General features: G+C 36.3%; 4 protein-coding genes across 6 annotated transcripts; 2 read left to right on the top strand and 2 right to left on the bottom strand.

The window, feature by feature from the left end:
* The first annotated feature begins 5976 nt into the window (after positions 1–5976).
* Positions 5977–8990, top strand: LOC144556000 (pyruvate kinase, cytosolic isozyme-like). Its single transcript, XM_078304464.1, has 3 exons — positions 5977–6356; positions 6933–7394; positions 7944–8990. Exons 1-3 carry the CDS (start codon positions 6111–6113, stop codon positions 8754–8756), a joined length of 1521 nt encoding a protein of 506 aa, XP_078160590.1. The 5' UTR covers positions 5977–6110; the 3' UTR covers positions 8757–8990.
* Positions 8991–10120: 1130 nt separating this feature from the next.
* On the bottom strand, positions 10121–12154 carry LOC144555772 (E3 ubiquitin-protein ligase SIRP1-like). Of its 2 annotated transcripts, none has more exons than XM_078304200.1 (2): positions 12095–12154; positions 10121–11282 (listed from the first exon to the last, which is right to left on the bottom strand). In XM_078304200.1, the coding sequence occupies exon 2, from the start codon at positions 11262–11264 to the stop codon at positions 10332–10334; it is 933 nt and encodes a 310-aa protein (XP_078160326.1). In that variant the 5' UTR covers positions 11265–11282; positions 12095–12154; the 3' UTR covers positions 10121–10331. The 2 variants fall into 2 exon arrangements, with proteins under 2 accessions (XP_078160326.1, XP_078160327.1); XM_078304201.1 differs by lacking the exon at positions 12095–12154 and adding an exon at positions 11728–12030.
* A 1806-nt stretch (positions 12155–13960) lies between these two features.
* On the top strand, positions 13961–16780 carry LOC144555911 (chromosome-associated kinesin). Its single transcript, XM_078304349.1, has 8 exons — positions 13961–14142; positions 14653–14719; positions 14822–14899; positions 15010–15062; positions 15189–15325; positions 15430–15494; positions 15588–15646; positions 16448–16780. Exons 1-8 carry the CDS (start codon positions 14086–14088, stop codon positions 16535–16537), a joined length of 606 nt encoding a protein of 201 aa, XP_078160475.1. The 5' UTR covers positions 13961–14085; the 3' UTR covers positions 16538–16780.
* Positions 16781–18018: 1238 nt separating this feature from the next.
* LOC144555999 (putative folate-biopterin transporter 7) lies at positions 18019–20614 on the bottom strand. Of its 2 annotated transcripts, none has more exons than XM_078304462.1 (2): positions 20273–20614; positions 18019–19310 (listed from the first exon to the last, which is right to left on the bottom strand). In XM_078304462.1, the coding sequence occupies exons 1-2, from the start codon at positions 20505–20507 to the stop codon at positions 18244–18246; spliced, it is 1302 nt and encodes a 433-aa protein (XP_078160588.1). In that variant the 5' UTR covers positions 20508–20614; the 3' UTR covers positions 18019–18243. The 2 variants fall into 2 exon arrangements, with proteins under 2 accessions (XP_078160588.1, XP_078160589.1); XM_078304463.1 differs by having other exon boundaries at positions 18019–19299.
* Positions 20615–21537: the final 923 nt, after the last annotated feature.

Below are 21537 nucleotides of genomic sequence, written 5' to 3'. Positions count from 1 at the left end.
AATCATATAAAATAAAATTTATATATAATTTTTATTTGTCAAAAAAAATATAAATTATTCGTGACAAAAAATGATGGAAAATATCAGACAATATTTATCTGAATGAACAAAATGATTTCCTCTTAATAATCTGTATACTTTGTCCAGACCCTGGTCAAGGAAAACCGAAAGAACATCATCATCATGACAAAAAGTTCATAATGTAACGTAAAGCTTCTTCTCTCCATTCCATCTAGAAATGCAGTCTTAGGGGCAGGTACTTTATTAACCGATTCTGTCACCTTATTCTGTTTAAACTGGACACAGAGAAAACGAACAGACATGCGAAATTGTGAATCTGATACTCGTCGGCGCAATGGAAGATATTTTCGTCTTTATGCTGCCCCATTTGGAAAGTCGCTTGCGATACACCGCAAGAACAATACACGATGTAAAATATACCTCGTATATTTTATGTACCCAACACTGTACCTAACCCCTTCTCCAGTTCTCCTAGTAATTACTAATTAGACCCCCGTTTATTAACCCCGTGATCGGAACCAACTCTACCTCTCTTAAACGAGAGAAGAATTCCAGTTTTCACGAATTACCGTGATCAGAAAACAGGTACGAAGAAGAAACGATTCGATTCGACGCGATTTGAACAGCCCGAATTGATGCTGGGAAATCGCATGAAAATAGGTGAGATTCGGCGAGAATTGTTTTATCGAAACAAAAAGGACAAAAATAACCTCGTTTTTTCTGTGTTCTTCTCCGTGCTTTCGGGCTTCTCTCTCAAATGAAGAATGTTTCTCCGTGCTTTCTTCGTTCTTGCTGTGCTTCGTCGCTCTTCTCTATGTTTTATTTCTGCTTAATTTTTTAGTGATTTGCTTTATTTTTGTTGTCGCAGAGAACTTCCTTTTGTTATTTACAGTCAAACCCAACTATTAGGTAAATGGCATCTCTTGTAAATTAAGTTAACTTTAAGGCCTTTTCTTCATTGTTTGATACGAATTGAAATTCTCTTCCTTCGTTGTTTCGATCAGAAAAATTCAATTCACAATCATATCTTTTCTTTTCTTTTCTATTGAAATGAACTGAATTTCTTACTCATTATTGTTCCGATCATAGTGTAAATTCGGGTGTGGTTATTGTTTATTAGGCAGCGGTATTTTGACGCATGCAGCACGATGTCCAGTTTTGTATAAAAGGCAGCCCTATAAAGAAAAATAATACTTATTTCGCTGTTGTGCCCTCTCTTTCAAGGCTCATAGAAATCAAAAAAGACAACCTACCTCAGCCAAGCATAATAGTATGTAATTTTGAATTAGTATTTTTGTCCCTCAAATAATTTTATTTATAATGCAGTATATTTATTTGTTTGAGAAGTGGGAACTTGGTGTACTGTAAGGTTCCAATAGATCTATATTTTAATTTCCAAATTGCAATCAATGTATGGATTGATCGTCACCTTGATTAGCGCTATAGTACAACTCATTATTAACTCGTGCCTCGTGATGGTCTAAGATGTCAAGCATTTTTACTTTTAACTTTTGTACACCGCGATTAGTTCTAAAATATTTATTTTCAGCCAAATCCGTATTTTAAATTATTATTTCATTCTTTCGAGATCTTGACGAGCACGGTAAATAATTCAAATTGTCATTTTAATTTGTGAAAAAGTAATATAATCTATAAATGTCAAATCTTATTATTGGTAATGCTTTTTTGATATATCAATCTTATTGTTATGTTAGATCGGTTAGATCGGTAGAGTTGTTTTAATATTTCTCCTTCTTCTATTTCTTTACGTTGTTAATTTTGCCAACTAGCAATTTAACAGTTATTTTAATTGTTGGGTGATATCTGGACTCAATAGCTTACCTATGATAATGATACTTCCAATATTAATTTATTTTCTCGTTAACGATAAAATATCACGTAAGAGCTATGCGCTACCAGTCTCTCTCTTAGAGGTTTTCTTACTTGCCGTTATTTTTGAGTTTTTTTTTATTTTTAATTCCCAATTAATGAGCATATTATCAAGATATATAGGGAAAATTTTAATTAAAATTACTGAGTGATTTATACACGAGAATTTTAAATTCAATTTGTTAAATTTTACATAGTATTCTTCTCTATTTTAGTCTTAAAATTATTATTCTTCCACCTCATATGCACTTCAAAAATATATGTATTTTATATTTAAATCGTACATATCTGAATCAGTAAGTGTTTAAATACTACATCGAATAATTTCAAAAATATAAATTTTAGAAATTTTATCTTCTGTAACGTAAGATTTAAATATTTCTTTTCATCAAATATAAATATTTTCTTGAAAAAAATATAAACAAGATATGAGCTTCTCTTAGTCTTAATATGAGGACTCCGAGCCTCCGATCCTTGTAAAGAAAAGCCGTCGATTTTTTTAAAAATATCCAAAAAAGAAATTATTTTATTAAAAATAACCAGGTTCAAACTGGAATTTTAAAAATACCCCCGCAAAAAATATTCGTGCTCGGAAATTTTTAAAAATACCCCCCGCAGAAATTATTTTTTTTTGGAGCATTTTTTTGTTATAAATAGGGATTTATTTCATCAGATCAGAGAGAGTCAGAGAGAGAAGGAGACGTATGTTCAGCTGCTAAATCAGGTATTTTTTTTTGCAACTGTTTATATACGTATGCACTGTTCATATACGTATACGTTTGCGACTATGATGCCGAGAACTAATTGTTGTCTCTAGCATTTGCAATTGTGCATAAGGTTAAAGCTTGCCGTATTGTTATTCTTAATTTTATTGAGTTCTTTATTTATTATTTTTAAGGCTTGTCGTATTGCTGTTCTTGATTTTATAACATAGCACAACCCAAAGTATAATAAAACATAACGAAAATAAACTACACTAAAACAAAAACTACAAAACTAAAACCAAAGCATAATAAAACATAACGAAAATGAACTACATTAAAACAAAAACTACAAAACTAAAACCAAAGCATAATAAAACAAAATGAAACTAAACTACACTAAAACGAAAACTAAACTAAACCCAAAACACAATAAAACATAACGAAACTAAACTCAAACTAAACTCAAACTAAACTCAAACTAAAACAAAAACTATAAAACAAAACTCAAACATAATAAAACATAACATAGCTAAACTAAACTAAAACTATAAATAAATAAACTCTATCTCAATTGAAATCCGAAGGGCTATATCGTCGAGGTGCGTGACTCCTATTTTCCCTACTGAAATTCCATTCACGCAAGTCATTCCACTGTAGTTCGCCATCCTGTGCTCTGAGAGCTGGTGTCACCTGCTCCTCGGGCTCGGCCCGTGCACTCATCGCGAGTGCTGTACTCCATGGATCCGTGGGCTCGGTCGCATAAGTAGCTGGCGGTGGCGGGGGGTATGGAAAAAGGAATCTGCAAGCTGGGTCGCATAGCCCGGCTGCGTCCCGCTACCAGAGGCCTCCCAATCGTGAACCCTCGGTGGATACGGCTGACACAGTGGCGGAGAGGCGGCTGTATCCCACTGATCAGCTCGAGCAAAATCTGCAAGGCTGAAAGTCAAGCTCTCATCCTGCACAGACTGGATCTCTGGAGACTCATGTTGCTCAGGCGGTGGCGGCATGTATGCAGGACCCTGCACGGATACCAATAATTTAGTAAATTTTAACTATCTTTACCTAAAATAAAGGAATAAATAAAATAAAGAATCACATACCGGGGGAAGAAATGGACGTCCGTGCTCGTCACGGTAGGCATGCCAACTGGTCATGCGCAGTACCCAACGATGATAGTCCCACTCTGGCGCTCTGTATGGTCGGTGGCATCTCACTGTTCAGAACAGGCGGCGCGTCAGGCTCGTCCCCCTTTATTTTGTGCCAATCAATATCCTCTCCGACGTCTCACAGCATGGTGACTAGCTTTGCCTCGTGGCTGTAGTCCTCAATGCAGGGGGCAACCAAGTTCAACATCACATTAATGGCCTTAGTCTCTGTCTCCATAATATCGACCAAATGGTACAATCCAAAATTCTGCAGATACTGGTCCATCAACGGGTAGTACTGTATACCAGGATGCCGACTCTTGGCATCTACAGTGTCCTCACTCTGTACCTCAACAGATGCCAGTGAGACTCGGTGCTCTGTGTGAGTCATGCATATTAGAGGACTGAAATGTTCGGTGCTGTCCTCGGGAATTGGCTCAAAGATCAGGGTCGGGTGGTGGTGTTCTCCTAGGCCGTCCCCGTCCCCTATCCGCCATCCTACGTTAAAAAAAAAATTAGACATGCTAAAATATGCTAAATTAGGCTAAATTGCAGTAAAAATATGCTAAATTAGGCTAATATGCCAAAAAAAGGGTTATTCGGGCAAAATATGCTAAAACATGCCAAAATATACTCAAATATGCTAAAATACGCTAATTGCAGTAAAATATGCTAAATTAGGCTAATATGCAAAAAAAAAAGAGTTATTCGGGTAAAATATGCTAAAACATGTCAAAATATACTCAAATACGCTAAAATATGCCAATTGCGGTAAAAATATGCTAAAATAGGTTAATATGCAAAAAAAAAAATGTGTTACTTGAGTAAAATATGCTAAAACAAGCAAAAATATACTTAAATCTGCAAAAATACGCTAATTGCGGTAAAAATATTCTCAATTAGACCAATATGCGAAAAAAAAGTTACTCGGGTAAAATATGCTAAAACAAGCTAAAATATACTCAAATATGCTAAAATACGGTAATTACGGAAAAATTTTGGACTAAAAAATTAAAAAAAAAATTAAAACTAATTGCTACCTTAATTATCACAACTTCCAACTAATTTGGTACCTATATTAGCACTAATTTTGATACCTTAATTAATTTACCCTAATTACAACTAATTAACAATAATTACGATAAAATTTTGGCCTAAACAATTCAAAATAAAATTATAACTAACTTTAGTACCTTAATTATCACTAATTACAAATAATTTTGGTACCGACATCAACACTAATTACCATTATTCGGTACCGTAATTAATTAACTCTAATTACAACTAATTAACACTAATTAACTCGTAACATATCTAAACTAAACATCTGTTTAAGCAATTATCAATTTGATCGAGTCGGAAAAATCAACAACCCGACTCGATAACTAATCATTTCGATCAACACACAAGAAATTTCGAGAGAAGGGTTACCTTTACCCGAGAGAGGAAAATCACAATGAAGGCAGCCCAAATGTGCGGGGAAGAGAGAGCTCGGGTGCTTTCTTCCTTCTCCAAGAAGAGACGAGAGAGACGGGTTTTTCGGTGGGGGCTGCAGGTCAATGAGCTAGGGCAAGTTAGGGTTTTGGAATGGAGGAGAAGGAGGCGGAGCAAGAGAAAGGGAGGAGGCTGGGGTTTCGGTCGGGGCTGCGGATCAGTGAGCAAGAGAGAGGGCGGGTTTGCACTTGGAACGGAGGGGAAGGCGGAGCAATGGCGCCTCAGAAGGGTGCGTTTCACGGACAGAGAAGGCAGAGCGGACGGGTGAGGAAGAAGAAGGGATCACTTCAAGATCCGTGCTGGGCGTGACTCTTGGCCGTGGATTTAATTTAAATCCCGGGGTGCATAAAAAATCTGCGGGACGGAATTTTAATTTCGGAGCGCAGATATTATCTGCGGGGGAATAAAAATTCCCGAGCGCGAATATTTTCTGCGGGGGTATTTTTAAAATTCCGGAATATGATTATTTTTAATAAAATAATTTCTTTGTTGAGTAATTTAAAAAAAAATCGGGAAAAGCCGCAGCTGGACAATATTGAAATCCTATTTCCAAAGCGAACTTTAAAACACGCAAGTCGCGAATTATTTTAATAAAAAAAAAGTCACGAATTATGATCCTCCGCGAGGACAACTTAACGCAAACCCTGTTGCCTGTTGGGGCGGCTGGTGGGACACACAAAACCAAACACTGCTTATTAATAGGCTCCCTCTCTCGCTTTTCTATTTTCTTCTTGTGCAAGCTTAAAACTCACGAGTCACGAGCATTCAATTCGTCTATTTCCCCCACGACCGTCTCTTTCCCCAAATCTCTCTTTTCCCTTTTTAAACGTTCGTCGAACCCAAACCTAGCGTAGCAATGGGGGTGCTAATGGGAGACGATGGAGCAGAGTTCATGCAGACGCCGAAGACGAAGATCGTTTGCACTCTCGGTCCTGCATCGAGATCCGTGCCGATGATCGAGAAGCTTCTCAGAGCTGGGATGAATGTCGCTAGGTTCAACTTCTCGCATGGCTCCCACGAATACCACCAGAAAACCCTAGACAACCTCCACCAAGCCATGGAGAACACTGGGATTCTCTGCGCCGTCATGCTTGATACAAAGGTATCACCTTTTCGTTTTATTTTTCTTTGCTGTTTTTATAATTTCCACGTGTCATTTTTGAATGGAGGTTTTATGCTCGAACTGTTTTTATAATTAGATGTTGTTTGAGAGCGTGAGCTGTTATTTGCGAGTTTAATTTTGTCTTTTCCGGCGCTGTTTGGTATGCAACTTAATATGATTTTGCTCTTTATTTTGTTGAAATCTCGTATAACATTTTTTTCTTCCATATACACAGTATATTACTTGTTTGAATTAATTTAATGATGTAATTAGAAATATTTTTTTTTTCTCCTAAGGTTTTGGAGTTGGTCTAGAATTTAGAAAGGGTAATAGCCAACCCAGGATATCTATTCTACTTCGCTGGCGTGTTCGGACCCAGATATAGAAAATTTGCAACTTCATAATTAGTCAACGAAACATTTTTTTTAACCTGCCTATAGTCACATTTCTGATTTGGTACAAATTAAAATTATCAATCTGAGAAGTTGGTTGTTATTTCAAATACTAAAACATGTATTACTCGGCGAAAATATCAAAGCAAATTTGATCCCTACTAAACTCAATATTATATCACAGGGGCCTGAGATCCGTACCGGCTTTTTAAAGGATGAGAAGCCAATTAAACTCACAGAAGGAAATGAGATAACCATCAGCACTGATTATAGCATAAAGGGTGATGAGTCTATGATCTCCATGAGCTACAAAAAGCTTGCTCAAGATGTGACACCCGGCATGGTGATTCTCTGTGCTGATGGTACCATCTCTCTCAAGGTTCTCTCTTGTGACCATGAGAAGGGGTTGGTACGGTGCCGGTGTGAAAACTCATCCATGTTAGGAGAGAGAAAGAATGTGAATTTACCGGGGGTTATTGTCGACTTACCTACTCTGACTGAGAAGGATAGGGTTGATATACTCGAATGGGGTGTGCCAAATAAAATTGACATGATTGCTTTGTCTTTTGTGAGAAAGGGTTCTGATCTTGTGGAGGTCAGAAAGGTGCTTGGTAAGCATGCCAAGAACATCAAGCTCATGTCTAAGGTTAGTTTTAAGTATTTAATATTTTAATTTTAAATTTAGTCTTCGTATTTAGGGATCATAATGGAATTATTGGCTGGTTCTGACTTCTGACCATGGCTTTGCCGGTTTTAGTGTTTTACTAAGTTGAAGATAAATCAAACAAAGAATATGTAAGGAGCGACTCATATTTCACTCTAATTTAGGTAAATAGTAATATTTGCAGGTATTGGATTTCTATAAATGGTAATTAGACACTTGCTGGAAAGGGGAACAGACCCACTTGCTCATAGTTAAATTGGATTTTCTACTTTGTATTATTGTATATTGTTAGAATTGCATACCATGTGGTCCTTAAAGAAGAAAGCTCTACCAAATTGTATTGTTCCATAAAGAGCAGCTTTAAACATTTAAATTGTGATACATTTTCATTTAATTTACTTACAAAAATTATCTTTGTGGTTGCACATCTTAATTTACTGGCTGAAATAGTGTGGTTGTTAACATTGTTCTTATAAAAAAAATTCACCCGTGGAATTAACTTACATGCATTTGAAATAACTGGGTAATCAGGTCGAGAACCAAGAAGGTGTGGCCAACTTTGATGACATTCTCGCCAACTCCGATGCTTTCATGGTTGCAAGAGGTGACCTTGGCATGGAGATCCCAATCGAGAAGATCTTCTTTGCACAAAAAGTAATGATTTTCAAGTGCAATGTTGTCGGCAAGCCTGTGGTAACAGCCACTCAGATGCTTGAGTCCATGATCAAGTCTCCTCGCCCCACCCGTGCCGAGGCAACTGACGTGGCCAATGCTGTCCTTGATGGCACAGACTGTGTCATGCTCTCTGGTGAAACTGCCGCTGGGGCCTACCCTGAGCTTGCTGTTCAGACCATGGCCAAGATCTGCATCAAGGCAGAGTCAACTGTTGACTATGGCAATGTGTTCAAAACCATCACCAAAGGGACCCCGCTCCCTTTAAGCCCGATAGAAAGCCTGGCTTCCTCAGCAGTTCGTACTGCAAATTCTTGTAAGGCAACATTGATTTTGGTTCTGACTAGAGGTGGGACCACTGCGAGCTTGGTGGCCAAGTACAGACCATCTATGCCGATTCTCTCAGTTATTGTCCCTGAGCTAAGGACTGAGAATTTCGACTGGACATGCTCTGACGAGGCACCGGCCAGGCATAGCTTGATTGTCAGAGGTGTGGTTCCTCTGCTTAGTGCAGCCACACCAAAGGCATCTGATACGGAGTCAACTGACGAGGTGCTCTCTGTGGCCATAACAAGTGCAAAGGATATGAGCCTCTGTAAAGTTGGCGATTCGATTGTTGTGTTGCACCGTGTCGGCACTGCCACTGTTATCAAGATATTGACTGTTAAGTGAGTGATCAATGGTTTAGATGGTAGTTTGTTAGGGTTTTTGTGGCTTCTTGTTTTGGGAATTTTTTTGAGGAAAATTTTGGAATTACCACGATGGGTATGGTTGGGGAAATTGGTTTGATATTTAGGTTATATCGTGTGTTGCTTTTGAAAGCTATAGAGGCGGCAGCATTTTGTTTTGCATTTTGCTATAATTATGCTATACACTTAATATTGGTATTATTAACTAGCTGTCAAATTTTTTGTTTTTTTTGTTTTTTGCTTCAAACACACCCGTAGGCAATTTCCATTGATCACAAAACAAACAGTTGTTACAGAGTTTGACTCATTACATCTTAAAAAGAGGAAAAGTAAAAACCCCTGTAGTCTAATGTCCTTGTTCTTCCCACCTTTGCTAATTGATCTGCCAATTCGTTATGGCTTCTAGGAACATGGAAGCAATCAAAGAATGATGGGAGGTAAAACTGTTCTATTTCCAAATGCTTATTTGCCCATGTTTAACTCTATCCTGTTATTTAGTATGGCCCAGAAGAACTATGGGCTGCTTTCTAAAAAGACAGTACGGTTTTATTATTGTTGACTCTGGACCGTTATTTGAAAGAACGGGTGCTAGTGATTTTGATTATTTTTTTGAATTTGATTTTTTATTTGCTAATTTTCTATGTTGAAAAGTAGCACTTCCCCAACACAAACTTGAATAAACTGCAGGAAGTGCAGCAATTTGGTAGGCAGTTATTTTCCATTGACATTCCACTTATTGTAAATTAAATGGGCCAAGTCTGGTGTTTGCTTTATGAAGTTACTATATACTTGGGTTGATATACTATTAATAACTAATGTATACGTCGCATCAAAGAAGCTGGAAATTTAATTTTAATAAAAATAATGGAAGAAGTTAATGTCTGAATTGACCTTCTTTCCTCTTATAATAATTTTTAAGGGAAATAGAGAAACATAATTTGTCAAATCTAAGGGTGTGTCTGGCATAAAAAAATTGTCCTCAATTTCATGAAAATGAGAACAAATTTCTGAATTGTACCAGTATATTATTATGTTTATATACGTGTTACAAACAAGCTAGATACAAAACAAAACATTCTGAGTTTACATACAAATGAAAGAGAGTAGGTTACCAAAAATCAACGCACCTGTTCATTGAATTCATCAACAAAACAACAAATTTCCCCAAAAATTAACAAATACAAAAGGAAATTTAGCACACCTAGGAACCAATTCTATGACCGAAGTCTGATAAATACTGCCACAGACCACAGTAAACACCTCCACGAATGTGGCCAAGCTGTTAAAACCATATTAACATAAAAACCTGATATGGCCGATGCTCATGTTCTCGCAAAAAAAAAAAAAAAAAAAAAAAAAAAGATTTACGAAGTATTTTGGCACAAATCACATCATGGGAACTTCCCGCAGTCAGAATCAGAGCTCAAAATTTATTTACAGAACAAACTAAAAGCTTATACACCTTATTATGATACACAATTCACCGAATAACCAAATTTTAACATAACCAAGCCAGCACCAAACAGCACCAAATTTCACCAAACCATCAATCTAACAATTATCTGCTGGAACGATTTGAAGAACTACTACTACCACGATGAGTGAACCAGTGAAAAAGTTGCCCCCAACGAAACCTCCTTCCATTATGCCCAGTTCCCCTACTGGTACCAGTACTGGTTCCCCAACCAAAAACCCTATTTCTTGGGCTGTCTACTCCTCGATTCCTCTCCATTTGTGGGTTACCAAGGCCCCCCTCCTCTCTCTGTGCAACACCTATACTGCCTCCCTCCTCTTTTGGCTCATCAGCTGGCATTTCGTACCGGCATACTGGACATGAGCTGTGCATCTCAAGCCACGGTACGATACAACCGTGGTGAAATTGGTGCTTACATGGCATCTCTCTGGCCTCGTCTCCTATCTCAAAATCTTCTAAACAAACTGGACAGCTAACAATCTCTTCAATTTTAACCCTGGGCATGGCCTCCACGGCTTCTTTCTGAGCTGGCGGAGTGCCATGCCTGGTCAGATCACCATCCAATAGGTGTTGTAATAACATTTCCAAGCCCGGCCCAAGAATGTCATCTCTTATAGAGACACCATACAAACGGTTACTGTCTCCTCCTTGCAACACAATTGTCATGGCATCAGTTTCATTACTATTTAACAGTGGTACAAGAGAGGGTGGCAGGGCCCATGCCTGGCGGTTGCTCCGGTAAGAGTCACGAATCATACTGAGGACAATTGGGGCCCAAAAATTGGCCGCGACATTGGTACTGGTGTGAACAGCGTGGGGCATCCCTGCCTCATTAGACAACCCAGGTCCATCCATCTCTTCAATGAAGCCGGTTTGGCAGTTGGGGCACTTGATCTGGGATCCATCCAACAGGGGTTGTATGACTCTGGTACAGCTGTGACACCAATATTGGGTGGTGGTGGCGGTACTGGTACTGGTAGAGGCCATGTTGCTATAAGACGTTCCTTCATCTACCATGCTTTTCTTCCTTAATTTCTGTTTAAACAAAAAGACAGCCTGATTGAGTTTATGCTTAGGTGAGAAAATATTTACAGGAAATAAGAAAACCGGAGGAGTGGATATATAATATATAATTAAAGACACCACTATGTATTGGTGCCAGGCCTGATTGGGATCATAGTCTATTTGTTATCTGGCACCATAGTCCTTGTTCTTTGGTATTCTAAAATCCAGATTTGTTCTCTGGTAAAGGCCAATTAAAGAAAAAGACAAAACTATAAATATATATGCCAGAAACAGTATTCATATAATTAAATCGAAACAGAAACTTTGCCCAAAAGGACTAAACCTTTGCCCCCAGATATTACCAACAAAACTAAAAGAAAATTGGGAAAAAAAAATTGAGAGCTAAACATATACCACACACCACCGAAAAGAGGTTAAACTTTTTCACAAACTCAGTTCGTTTCAGATCAATTACCTACGAGAATGCAACCGAAAGAAGCTAATTTTCGCCTGATTCGAATGGTTTCTCTCTTTTTTTTTTCCTTTTACTTTTCCTCCCCTATCTTCAAAAATAAAGGTCTTCGGAGACCACCGCTTTCTAATCGGATAACAGCTAAGACCGATATTGATATATAATATAATATAAAAGGAGCCAATAAAGAGCGAATTATTTAGAAAAATTCAGAGAAAATCCTTGTCGATTATGCACGCAAATACCTAACAAAATGCGTGCGCTGCTGAAAAAAAAAAAATAGTATGACTTGTACATCCCGGATTTGAATTTATGACTAATTAATTTAATTTCGACGTTGACGTGAACATTTAAAAAGAAGGAAAATTACCTTTGGTTGCGCTCTGAATAATTCAATCTGTCCTTCGTTTGAAATTTGGAAATGTACTGTTTATTTCTTTTAAAAAAGAAGGGAAGATGCATTTATAAGTATTGACCAAAAAAGAGAGTTAATTAAAAACTCTAGGAGCATTGAATTGTCGACCGTCGTTATCACTGGATGTGGGTCCCGGTCGCATTGTTTTGTTCTTTGTTATGTATTCGGCCTTGCTTGATACGGTGCACCTGGTGTAATGGAAAGAGGATAGCGCTGACAAAGTCTGAACCGTACAGTAAATATTAACAGGTGCACAATTACACATTCAGCGTTCCCATCACTTATCTTGCGGGGCCCACATTGAGTCATATATTGGGCTTTTGAATAAAATATTCATTTTTATCATGATATATTGATAGCTTGATTATATCCACAAGTGATTCATTAGACATGACATTTTCTTTTGCTACAATTCAGCATTTCAGCCTCGGTTTGCTCTCATTATTGCGTACAATGATTTAGTTACAAAAATTAAACAAGAATTATTAACAAAAAAATAACTCTAGTAAACTATAAAGTCAAATGTACAAGTTTACACAATATCTCCCTCTTTCAGTTTGGAATCAATGAACAAATATATCATCACCAGTATGTCAGATATTTGACAAAGACAACACAAAAAAATAATATAAAGTTATTTAGAGCTGTCATACTGCCCTTTTTATATTGATGTCTTAAATAAGACGGCACCTACTTAATTGTCAGCTCCAGCTAATAAAATTGAGAAGTTTTATTTTCTATAGTGGAAATGTATATGTTCTTCAAAATATGTACAAGCTTCTCATATTATAAAAATAATTAAATGGGTATAAATGTTTTATTTTTCACCTCATTATACTTTCACTATTTAATTTTTTAGTAATAAAAATTCTAAAACTTATATGTCAATATAAAATAGTTAGACATATTCTATAATATTTATCCACTCACGAATAAAAATTTTCATATTTTGATTTTGTTTTTATATTAATCAATGAGTTGAAAAATCAATATTCATAAACTGTTTATATCTATGTATTTTTTTAAGCTTTATTTACTAATCAAAACAAAATTAGAATATCGTAATATTTTACATGTATATAGAAACAAATGATATAGATCATATCTAAAGATTTTTATTATGAGATTTGACTTTCGAATTATAAATTATTAAAATTGTAAAACTGTAAGCATAACAAAGACATCTTTTAAATTTTTTAAGTTACTAAAATTTTAAAATAAAAATATAAGAAAAACATTAACAAATTAAAAAATTAGAACCCACCTAAAAATTATTGTTGGTTTGTAACATCAAGAGGTGTAGGGTTTGAATATATTTCTTATAACAATTATAGAAGGGGTGCTTAGTGCCTTTCCAATTCTGAACAGATTTAAGTTGTATAAATATAATACATGAAATGACTCGAAAACAAGTCAGTGTACGCAGAGCTAAACTAATCCTTCTAAACATTAATCAATGCATGGCATATTTAATTGATATATGCTACACATCTACAGAAAAAAAAGAAAAGAAAAAAGATGGTTTAATACGGCGTCGTTAATCTCCATTTGGTTTGAACCGGCCCATATCAACCTTTTAAATTAAATGGAATATGGGCCGAACATGAATTAAATCCACAAACTGTAGTAAGAATGGAAAAAAGAAGTCCTGATCCTCTGAAGTAACTCAAATTTTGGATTTAGATAGGAATCGTCCGATCAGATTCCGGGCCAATCCGGCCCGAGGTGGAATCTTTAATATTCGTGCTATAACGGATCGGATGGTCCGGATCAAAACTCAAAATTTGTGCAGATGTGAATTCTGAAAAAAAAGGCTTCCACAGTTCGCATAGTAATTTCATCAAACAGCTTGTGCTCTTCTTTTCTTTGATCTCTGATCTCTCTTTCAGTTGGCTTTCAATTTATATTTTTTCCACCGCGCGAATTTACGAGAGAGAACCCAATCGATGGCGTCGGACGGACCCGCTCGATCGTCGCAACCATGGCCTCTTAACAAGATCGAGGTTCGTTTTACTGTTCCCCTAAATCAATTAGTTTTACATCCAATCGCCTTTTAGATTCAATTTTGATTCTAGATTGTTGCATGACCAATATCAGTAATTTGTTTTATTGCTTTATGTGCGGTTTTAGTGATCAATAATCCAGTCAGAAACAAATTAGAGTTAATTAAGGTCGAATTACAAATTGATAAGCTTCAGTGTAGTTTAGTAGCATATATAATCTACATTTTCTTACTGTGACCTTTTTCCAAAGCATTTGCCTCATATAAGTTCTGAATTGATTTAACTTCAGTATATCTCAGGAACATTTAAAAAATTAGGGTTTGTTAATGGTTGCTTTCGTTCCAGCATTTTTGCCACCCACAAATTCTTAACTTGATATTGTGTAAATTTTATGTGTGCGGGACTGTTTAACTGGTTGTTAAATTTGGATGGTATGTGCAATATCAGAATGTAAATTAATCAAATGATCCCAAATTTCTTATGTTCTTATGTCTGTAATATATTTTTTAGGAGTTGATACCATCTGTTAGGTCACAATGTGATGCATATGTGGATCAATTTGTCAGCACAGTCAAAGGTGATAAATATAAGAATTTAAATTTTCTTCTTTTTTGGGTTAAGTTAAAAACAGAAAAGTTCAATTTTGTTTTGCTTTCATTTCTTTCCCAAATATTCTCAGGGAACATAAAGCTTGTAGAAGAACACCCAGTTGAAGCAGCTGGAGTTACCACAGTTGCTGGCTTAGTTCTTATGCGAGGTACTGATAATTAATACCCTACTATTCCAATTCATAGTCATTTCTGTTCTTTCTTTTATTTATTTTTAAATTTGCATCTTGACACTGACTTTAAATTCTTTTCCTTTTAGCTCCCCGTCGTTTCCTAATTCGCAATACTTTTGGCCGTTTTAAAACTGAAAAGGTAATACTGCAGTTAAAAAGCAAATGGATCGGGTTATGTCTGTCATATTTTCTGTAAAACTTAGCAGAGGCTGCCAAGGTGGGTTATGTCTGTCAGTTAACTAAACTTTGAATTTTCATCTTACAGGATTTGCTTAATGAAGCAGAATCACGAATGAAGCAATTGCAAAATTCATTGGAGGGTTTGAAAAAAACTAACAGTGGAATTCTTAAAAAGACCGAGTTCGGTGAGGAAGACATACTTCGTGGAATTGCTAATATGAGGTGGTTATGAACTTGATGTAGTTCCTTTTTGGTAGATTTTTGTGCTTAATTATTGTTTATTTGATTTCTGGAGTGTGAAATATGTATTTTTCTCACTTGTATAGGTCCTCCGGAAAGCAAATTCAAAGTCTTGTTAATTCTATACACAAAGCAGAATCTTCCGCTGCTGGTAAGTAGCTTAATTTCAAACTTCTTTTATTACATTGTTATTGTTTTTTTGAAAGATTTCAATCATTAAGCTCAAAATATACTTGAATTCCAGATTTGATGCATCGATTACGATCACTGCCTGGAAGGGAATCCATTGAGCTTCGAGCTGAGGTAGGGGTATTTCTGATTTTTCTTCGAAATTTTGAGAAATCAAACGTTGTCACTGTAATTGCAGAGAAATTGCTTATTTGCATAAGTTCTAGTTCTATTGCTATCACCATGTGAAAAAACAATGAAAGGAGAATAATTTAGTCAATATAATGAAATAAGAGTGTCCGGATGGCATACCTGTCTTTTCATCACAAAGAAGAAAATAACTTTTTCCCTCAAATATGGATAGTTATGGACAAAATTACAACTGGCTAAATATTGAAGTACTAAATGTTAAATGTGGTGTGTTATTTTTCTATATTTTAATTCATGCAGCATTACTATGCTATTAGTGCCACCAGTAACATGTATTCAAAACCTGATACATTGAACTGAATTATATCTGACTGTTCTCAATCCTTTTATATATTATTGGGTGATTTGTCTTATGCTATCTTTGCTGTTGTTCTTATATTAAGTAAATAGTGTTAGAAGGGCTTAAATCTTATTTTTTTGTTTAAATTTCGTAGAAGTCAACGGGCATGCACACCCAGGATTGTTAAATTATCACATCCATACGGATTTTTGAACGAGTTGAATCATTCTTTTATTGAACTAATTCATTGGGGTCATTTTGGTCTTTGCGCACTTATAATACCACCTATATCTTGACATTTGTCTTATGCACATGTACACTTTATGAACATAATTTTGCAACATACATTGCATAAGGATAACATCGCATCCACCAAACAAAAGCAAAGCATGAAAGATCTTTAAAGGTATGCTTTAACTGATTCTTTGTTTCTTTTTTGGTGCAAGGTGGCTTCTATGGTGTCGGATTTGAAAAACCAGAGACGTGAATTGGAGCAAAGGATCTTTAATATATCAGAACTTGGTGTCCGTGTTTGATTTAAAAGAACTTTAATCAATTCGAGAACTGTGTAATGAGCGGGCATTATTGGCACTGGAATTTGTTTTCTCCAGCTTGTCCTCATTTTTGACAATTGCTTTGGAATGAAAAGAGTCGGTAGATTTGTCATCCCTGCAAAAGGAAACTAATGTGCTATGTTTAGATTTGTAACAACTGATAATCTGCAAATTATGTGAAAATCTTTCGGATCCAATTTTAAAAATTTCAGGTAGAAAAGAAAACTAAGTTGTTTAACTCAGTTCTACAATGTTCGTAAACATATAACCTCCCAATATTTGCTATCTTTTCAAGTTGGAAGCCTAAAAATAGTCACTTATTCAAAAGCTGCTGCTTCTCCATCTCACGTTTTGATCAGTTCTCATGTGTTCTCCATTGATCTTATTGTCCAATTGGATTAACATCATAGCTATTCAACGTTAATAGCTCTGCCAAAACACGTCTCTTTTCTTCCAATATACAGTTGGTTGCTGTATTTATCGTCCTTCGGAGAAAAAGATGCTATCGAAACACTACACATGATGCTATTGAAACATTACACGTGTGCGCACCTTCCACTGAGCTAATTGTGCGGCTGTTAGCTGATTTGTAATTCCTTCCTTTTGTTATTGCTTTTTCTTGTTTTCCTTTTCAGAACTAATATAATGTCACTTTTTTCTGATTTTTTTTTTCCCCGAGCTTTTAGTTTGCATCATTTAGTTTTCCCCTTGTAACTTAAGACTTTGTATCTTACCTAGGGGTGTCAATGGTACCTTTTTAGCCGTTTACCCGACCCGTATCGTATTCGATAAGGCGGGTATGGGTAAGATTTTTTTTTCGTTAGCTTATTGGGTATGGGTATGGGTAAGAATTTTTTTTCGTTAAATAAATGGGTAAGGGTATGGGTAATGACTATTTCGTACCCGTTACCCTATATGGTAATTATAAAATTCAAATATATATTCAATTCAATTTTCAACTCACTTAAATGTATATTTAATTCAATTTCTAATCCACTTAAATGTATATTTGTGTTTTTAAATTTTTATTCTTTATAAAAAATAATTTAGTTGAAATTAATTGCACATTTATTTTATTTTTTTATTAGAAATGCAATTATATATGTGTTAAAATGAATGAGTTTTTGATGTTTAATTTGTAAAATATAATAAAACTAATTATTATACTAGTATTATTCGTTATTCACCCGTTACCATTTTGTTACCCGATAATATTAACGGGTAAGGGTAGGGTAAGATCAATTTTTAATGGGTATGAGTAAGGTATGGATAAGATCAATTTTAATGGGTATGGGTATGAAAATGTCTCCACCCGACCCGTACCGTACCCATTGACACCCCTAATCTTACCTTTTAAAATAGAGGAACTAATATATCTTTACCTTTTTTATAAAAAAGGAAAATATTACGTACAAATGGATTTATACAATTACAGAGGCAACGATAACAACAACTTCGGTGCATGCAGTCAACTATAACTTTCTAGGTACAATATTTTAATCAACAATAGTAATATCCCCAAATCCAACAAATTTATTTGCTTAAATTATACACTTTATTAATCGCTCTCAGAAACAAGCAGGATTCTGAACAACTAATAAAAAGAATTTAAGTAAATTAAAGAAATAAAAAAAAAACAATGCGTAGAAATCTATCTAACAACCTCATCTAACTTGTCTAAAATATAATCACTTTTTCTTCTTCTCAGCTACTTTGCCCTCAGAAATCCAAGAGGAACCGAGAAGGGGCAACATTGTACAACCAGCTTCTATCAAAATACAAAGAGGGAGGTTCGAGAAGTCGTTTCCAGACACCCCGAGAAATGAGGCAAGAGCCACGCCAAAGTAGCCACTGACAATGGTAGCAAGAGCAAGTGCTGACATGACAAAGGCCATGACCGATCCCTCACATCCAGGTGGACACAATTTTGCCACCAGAACACTAAACGGGAGCACCTTGACGAATACAGCTGCCTCTGAGAGCCCGGAAAATATCAGAACATACACCCAATCAGGAATTCCAAAACCTCTGTATATTCCTTTAACAAAGAGCACATCTGAAAGCATTAGTATAACCATGGCCAATTGCAGCACTGACAGGACTTTCCGTGGAGACACCCTTTTGAAGTACTTTTCGTAAACTATGCTCCAAATCAACAAAGATGCTTGTCCAATAACCTTAGAAAGGCCAATGATAGAAGAGTCGAGATTTAGATACTCTGTCTGGTAGAAAAACGTTGTTCCCAGAAGGAGAGGAGTCATGGCATATGATGCAGAAAACCATACGAGTGATCGGAATATATCCGGCTGCCTTAAGGCAAAGGACATCTCTGACAACTGCTTCCGAAAACCCCCACCGCTTGAAGAAGATTTGGGTTTGTTATTTGGATTTGGCAAGTTGAGGGATTTCTCTGAGACACATATGGTAATGAAGAATTGGAAAATTAAAATGATGCCATAAAAAATGAACATGAGTTTAGGGGAGAGGTTTGAGCTGATGGCGATTCCCCCGAGTAAATTTCCAAGAGCACCAGCCGAAGAACCAAACATCCATGCGAACGATTGGAGCTTACCAGAGGAGGTGCTTGGCTTTTGTTTTTGAGGTTTATCGGCCTCAGCCACAATGGCATCATTTGCCACCTCAGCAATGGATGCTCCTAGATTGCTGAGCAGAAGGAAAACAGTCAGAGCCGAGACAGAGATCGCTGACCCGGGCCATAAGCCTATTGCTAGCCATGCAATTGCCTGCAAGAGAGCTGCACCATAGTTTAATAAATTTTTTACTGCAGAATATTTATTTAAAAAATTTAAGTGCTGAATTATAATAACAATCATATAAATCAAGGACAATAATGTGCCAGTTCTGGTATCAGTATAACTGTATAATAATGATAAAGTAGAATAAAATTATAATTGGAGGTCATAATACAACAATTCTTAAATATTTGTAACAATAATTACTACATATAGTGTGCAACCAATCGATGAGACTTAGAAACTAAGGGTTCGATTCGGCCCACAAACAAAACAAAAGTATGGTGTGAATTCAAGGTGACTGCCCCTTTAGGGCTTTTGGAGATTCGATCCAAAATCCAAAAGTACGGTATGGCTTGGACTGCAAAGTGACATTATCTAATTCTCTCTTGATCCTTTGTTTCATAAAAAAGCTCAATCAACTTTACACGTCTATTACAAACAAAAGAAGTAGCTAAAATAAAAAGATAAATAAAGCTCAACACAGCTAGCTAAACGCGTCCTTCGGATCCAAAAAAAATAATAAAAAAAGAACTGTAAGAAAAGGACATGTCAACTTTCACCAAACTTTACAAGGTTGCTCCGCAAGAACAACATAACACTCACTGGATCGGATCCCAAAAAAGAGGGAGGAACAGTACCAGGTCAGCATCCTGCATGAGCTGCATCCTCTGCAGACTGCATAACCTCACCGTTTGATTTTGAATCCGGACCAATTCAATACGTATCCCTTTAAGATTCGTGCTATAATATATAAATAACGAACCGGATTCAAACTCAAACGGGGATGTGCGGTGCCTTAGGTGATATGAATTCGGAAGAGGAACAGGTCCAGACTAGACGTCTTAGTGGCCCGGTCAGTATTATCCAGATCCCAAATCAAATGACGAACAATGCAACAAATCAAATAAAGTTAAAGTAGGAGAACGAAAGAGAAATCAAACAAAGCAACGAAAACAAGTACCTCCGATTGCGACATAGGGGAGGCGGCGTTGGCCGTGGATGGGGACGGAGTCGGAGAGGAGGCCATAGAGGGGCTTGGCGACCATTGGCAGATTGGCGGAGTTTTGAAGGAGCTGGAGGAAGGAAGGAGGCACGGCGAGAGTGTCTTTGAGGAAGAAATTGACGCCCAACCATGGGAAACACCGGAAACCTTGTAACCAGAATCCAATCCCCACCATCCATTTCACCGGATCCATGAATATCCGCCACAGCTGTATAATGTTGTGTTTTAATGTTACGGATGAATAAAATTGAATTCATATAACGTGCTCTACATCACCACCATGCACGGGAAGGATTTCGGCCTTTCGGGCTATAGAATACATGGAGAAAAGGAGGAGGAGATGATATATATATACACACTACCAAGTATACGGTACACTTAACTTTATGATTGTCAGATTCTTTAAAAGTCGTGCTACCACGATTTTAAAAAAAATCTGACGGTGATAAAGTTAAGTATACGGTACACTTAAGTGTGTGTATATATATATCTTCCTAATAACTAGTGCTCACTAACATGCATGTTTCATGTTTGGGTCCTTATCCTCCGCATTAACTCTATCTTGTGTTTAGCCCAAGGCATTTCGCCAAAAAAAAAAAAAAAAAACTCTATCTTGGGTTTAGAATTTCAACCGTTGGTATCAGAATCCGATCAACCTGGTCCACGTCTGTGACGCAGGGTCCCTTTAATTTCGTGCCAATACGGATCGAACGGTCCAGATTCATTTTGCAAGAATTCAAAATTTTAGTTGCGTGATATAAACTTTGTGAAATGAGAGTAATTAACAAGTAACAGACATAAATCATACCAAGATATTATGCTCATTTATGGAACCCGGCATTTTCCACTATAAAGATGCGTGCAGTAATTAAAAAAGAAGTGGGCATAATAAAAATCAGAGCACAAGCCCACTAAACCGACATTTTTAAAAATACCCAAAAAGAAAAACAAATTATTAATAATAACCAGATTTTTGGAAAAATTTTAAAAATGCCCAAACCGCCTCAAAATTCGGCGGTCCGGAATTTTTATTCCAAACCGCCTATTTTCCGGGCGGTCCGAGATTTTTTTTTTTTTTATTATTCAAAATTCGGCAGTCCGCCTATATTCCAAATTTGATTATTATTAATAATTTGTTTTTCTTTTTGATATTTTTAAAAATGTCGGCCCACTAAAGGTTGCTTATGTTCGTTTCAATATAAAATACTTGCAATTGTTTAATA

Source organism: Carex rostrata, chromosome 6, assembly GCF_964058835.1.
Source record: "Carex rostrata chromosome 6, lpCarRost1.2, whole genome shotgun sequence".
NCBI classification, from domain to species: domain Eukaryota; kingdom Viridiplantae; phylum Streptophyta; class Magnoliopsida; order Poales; family Cyperaceae; genus Carex; species Carex rostrata.
Note: the sequence above shows the minus strand (reverse complement) of the source record. Positions and strands in the feature narration are given on the sequence as shown.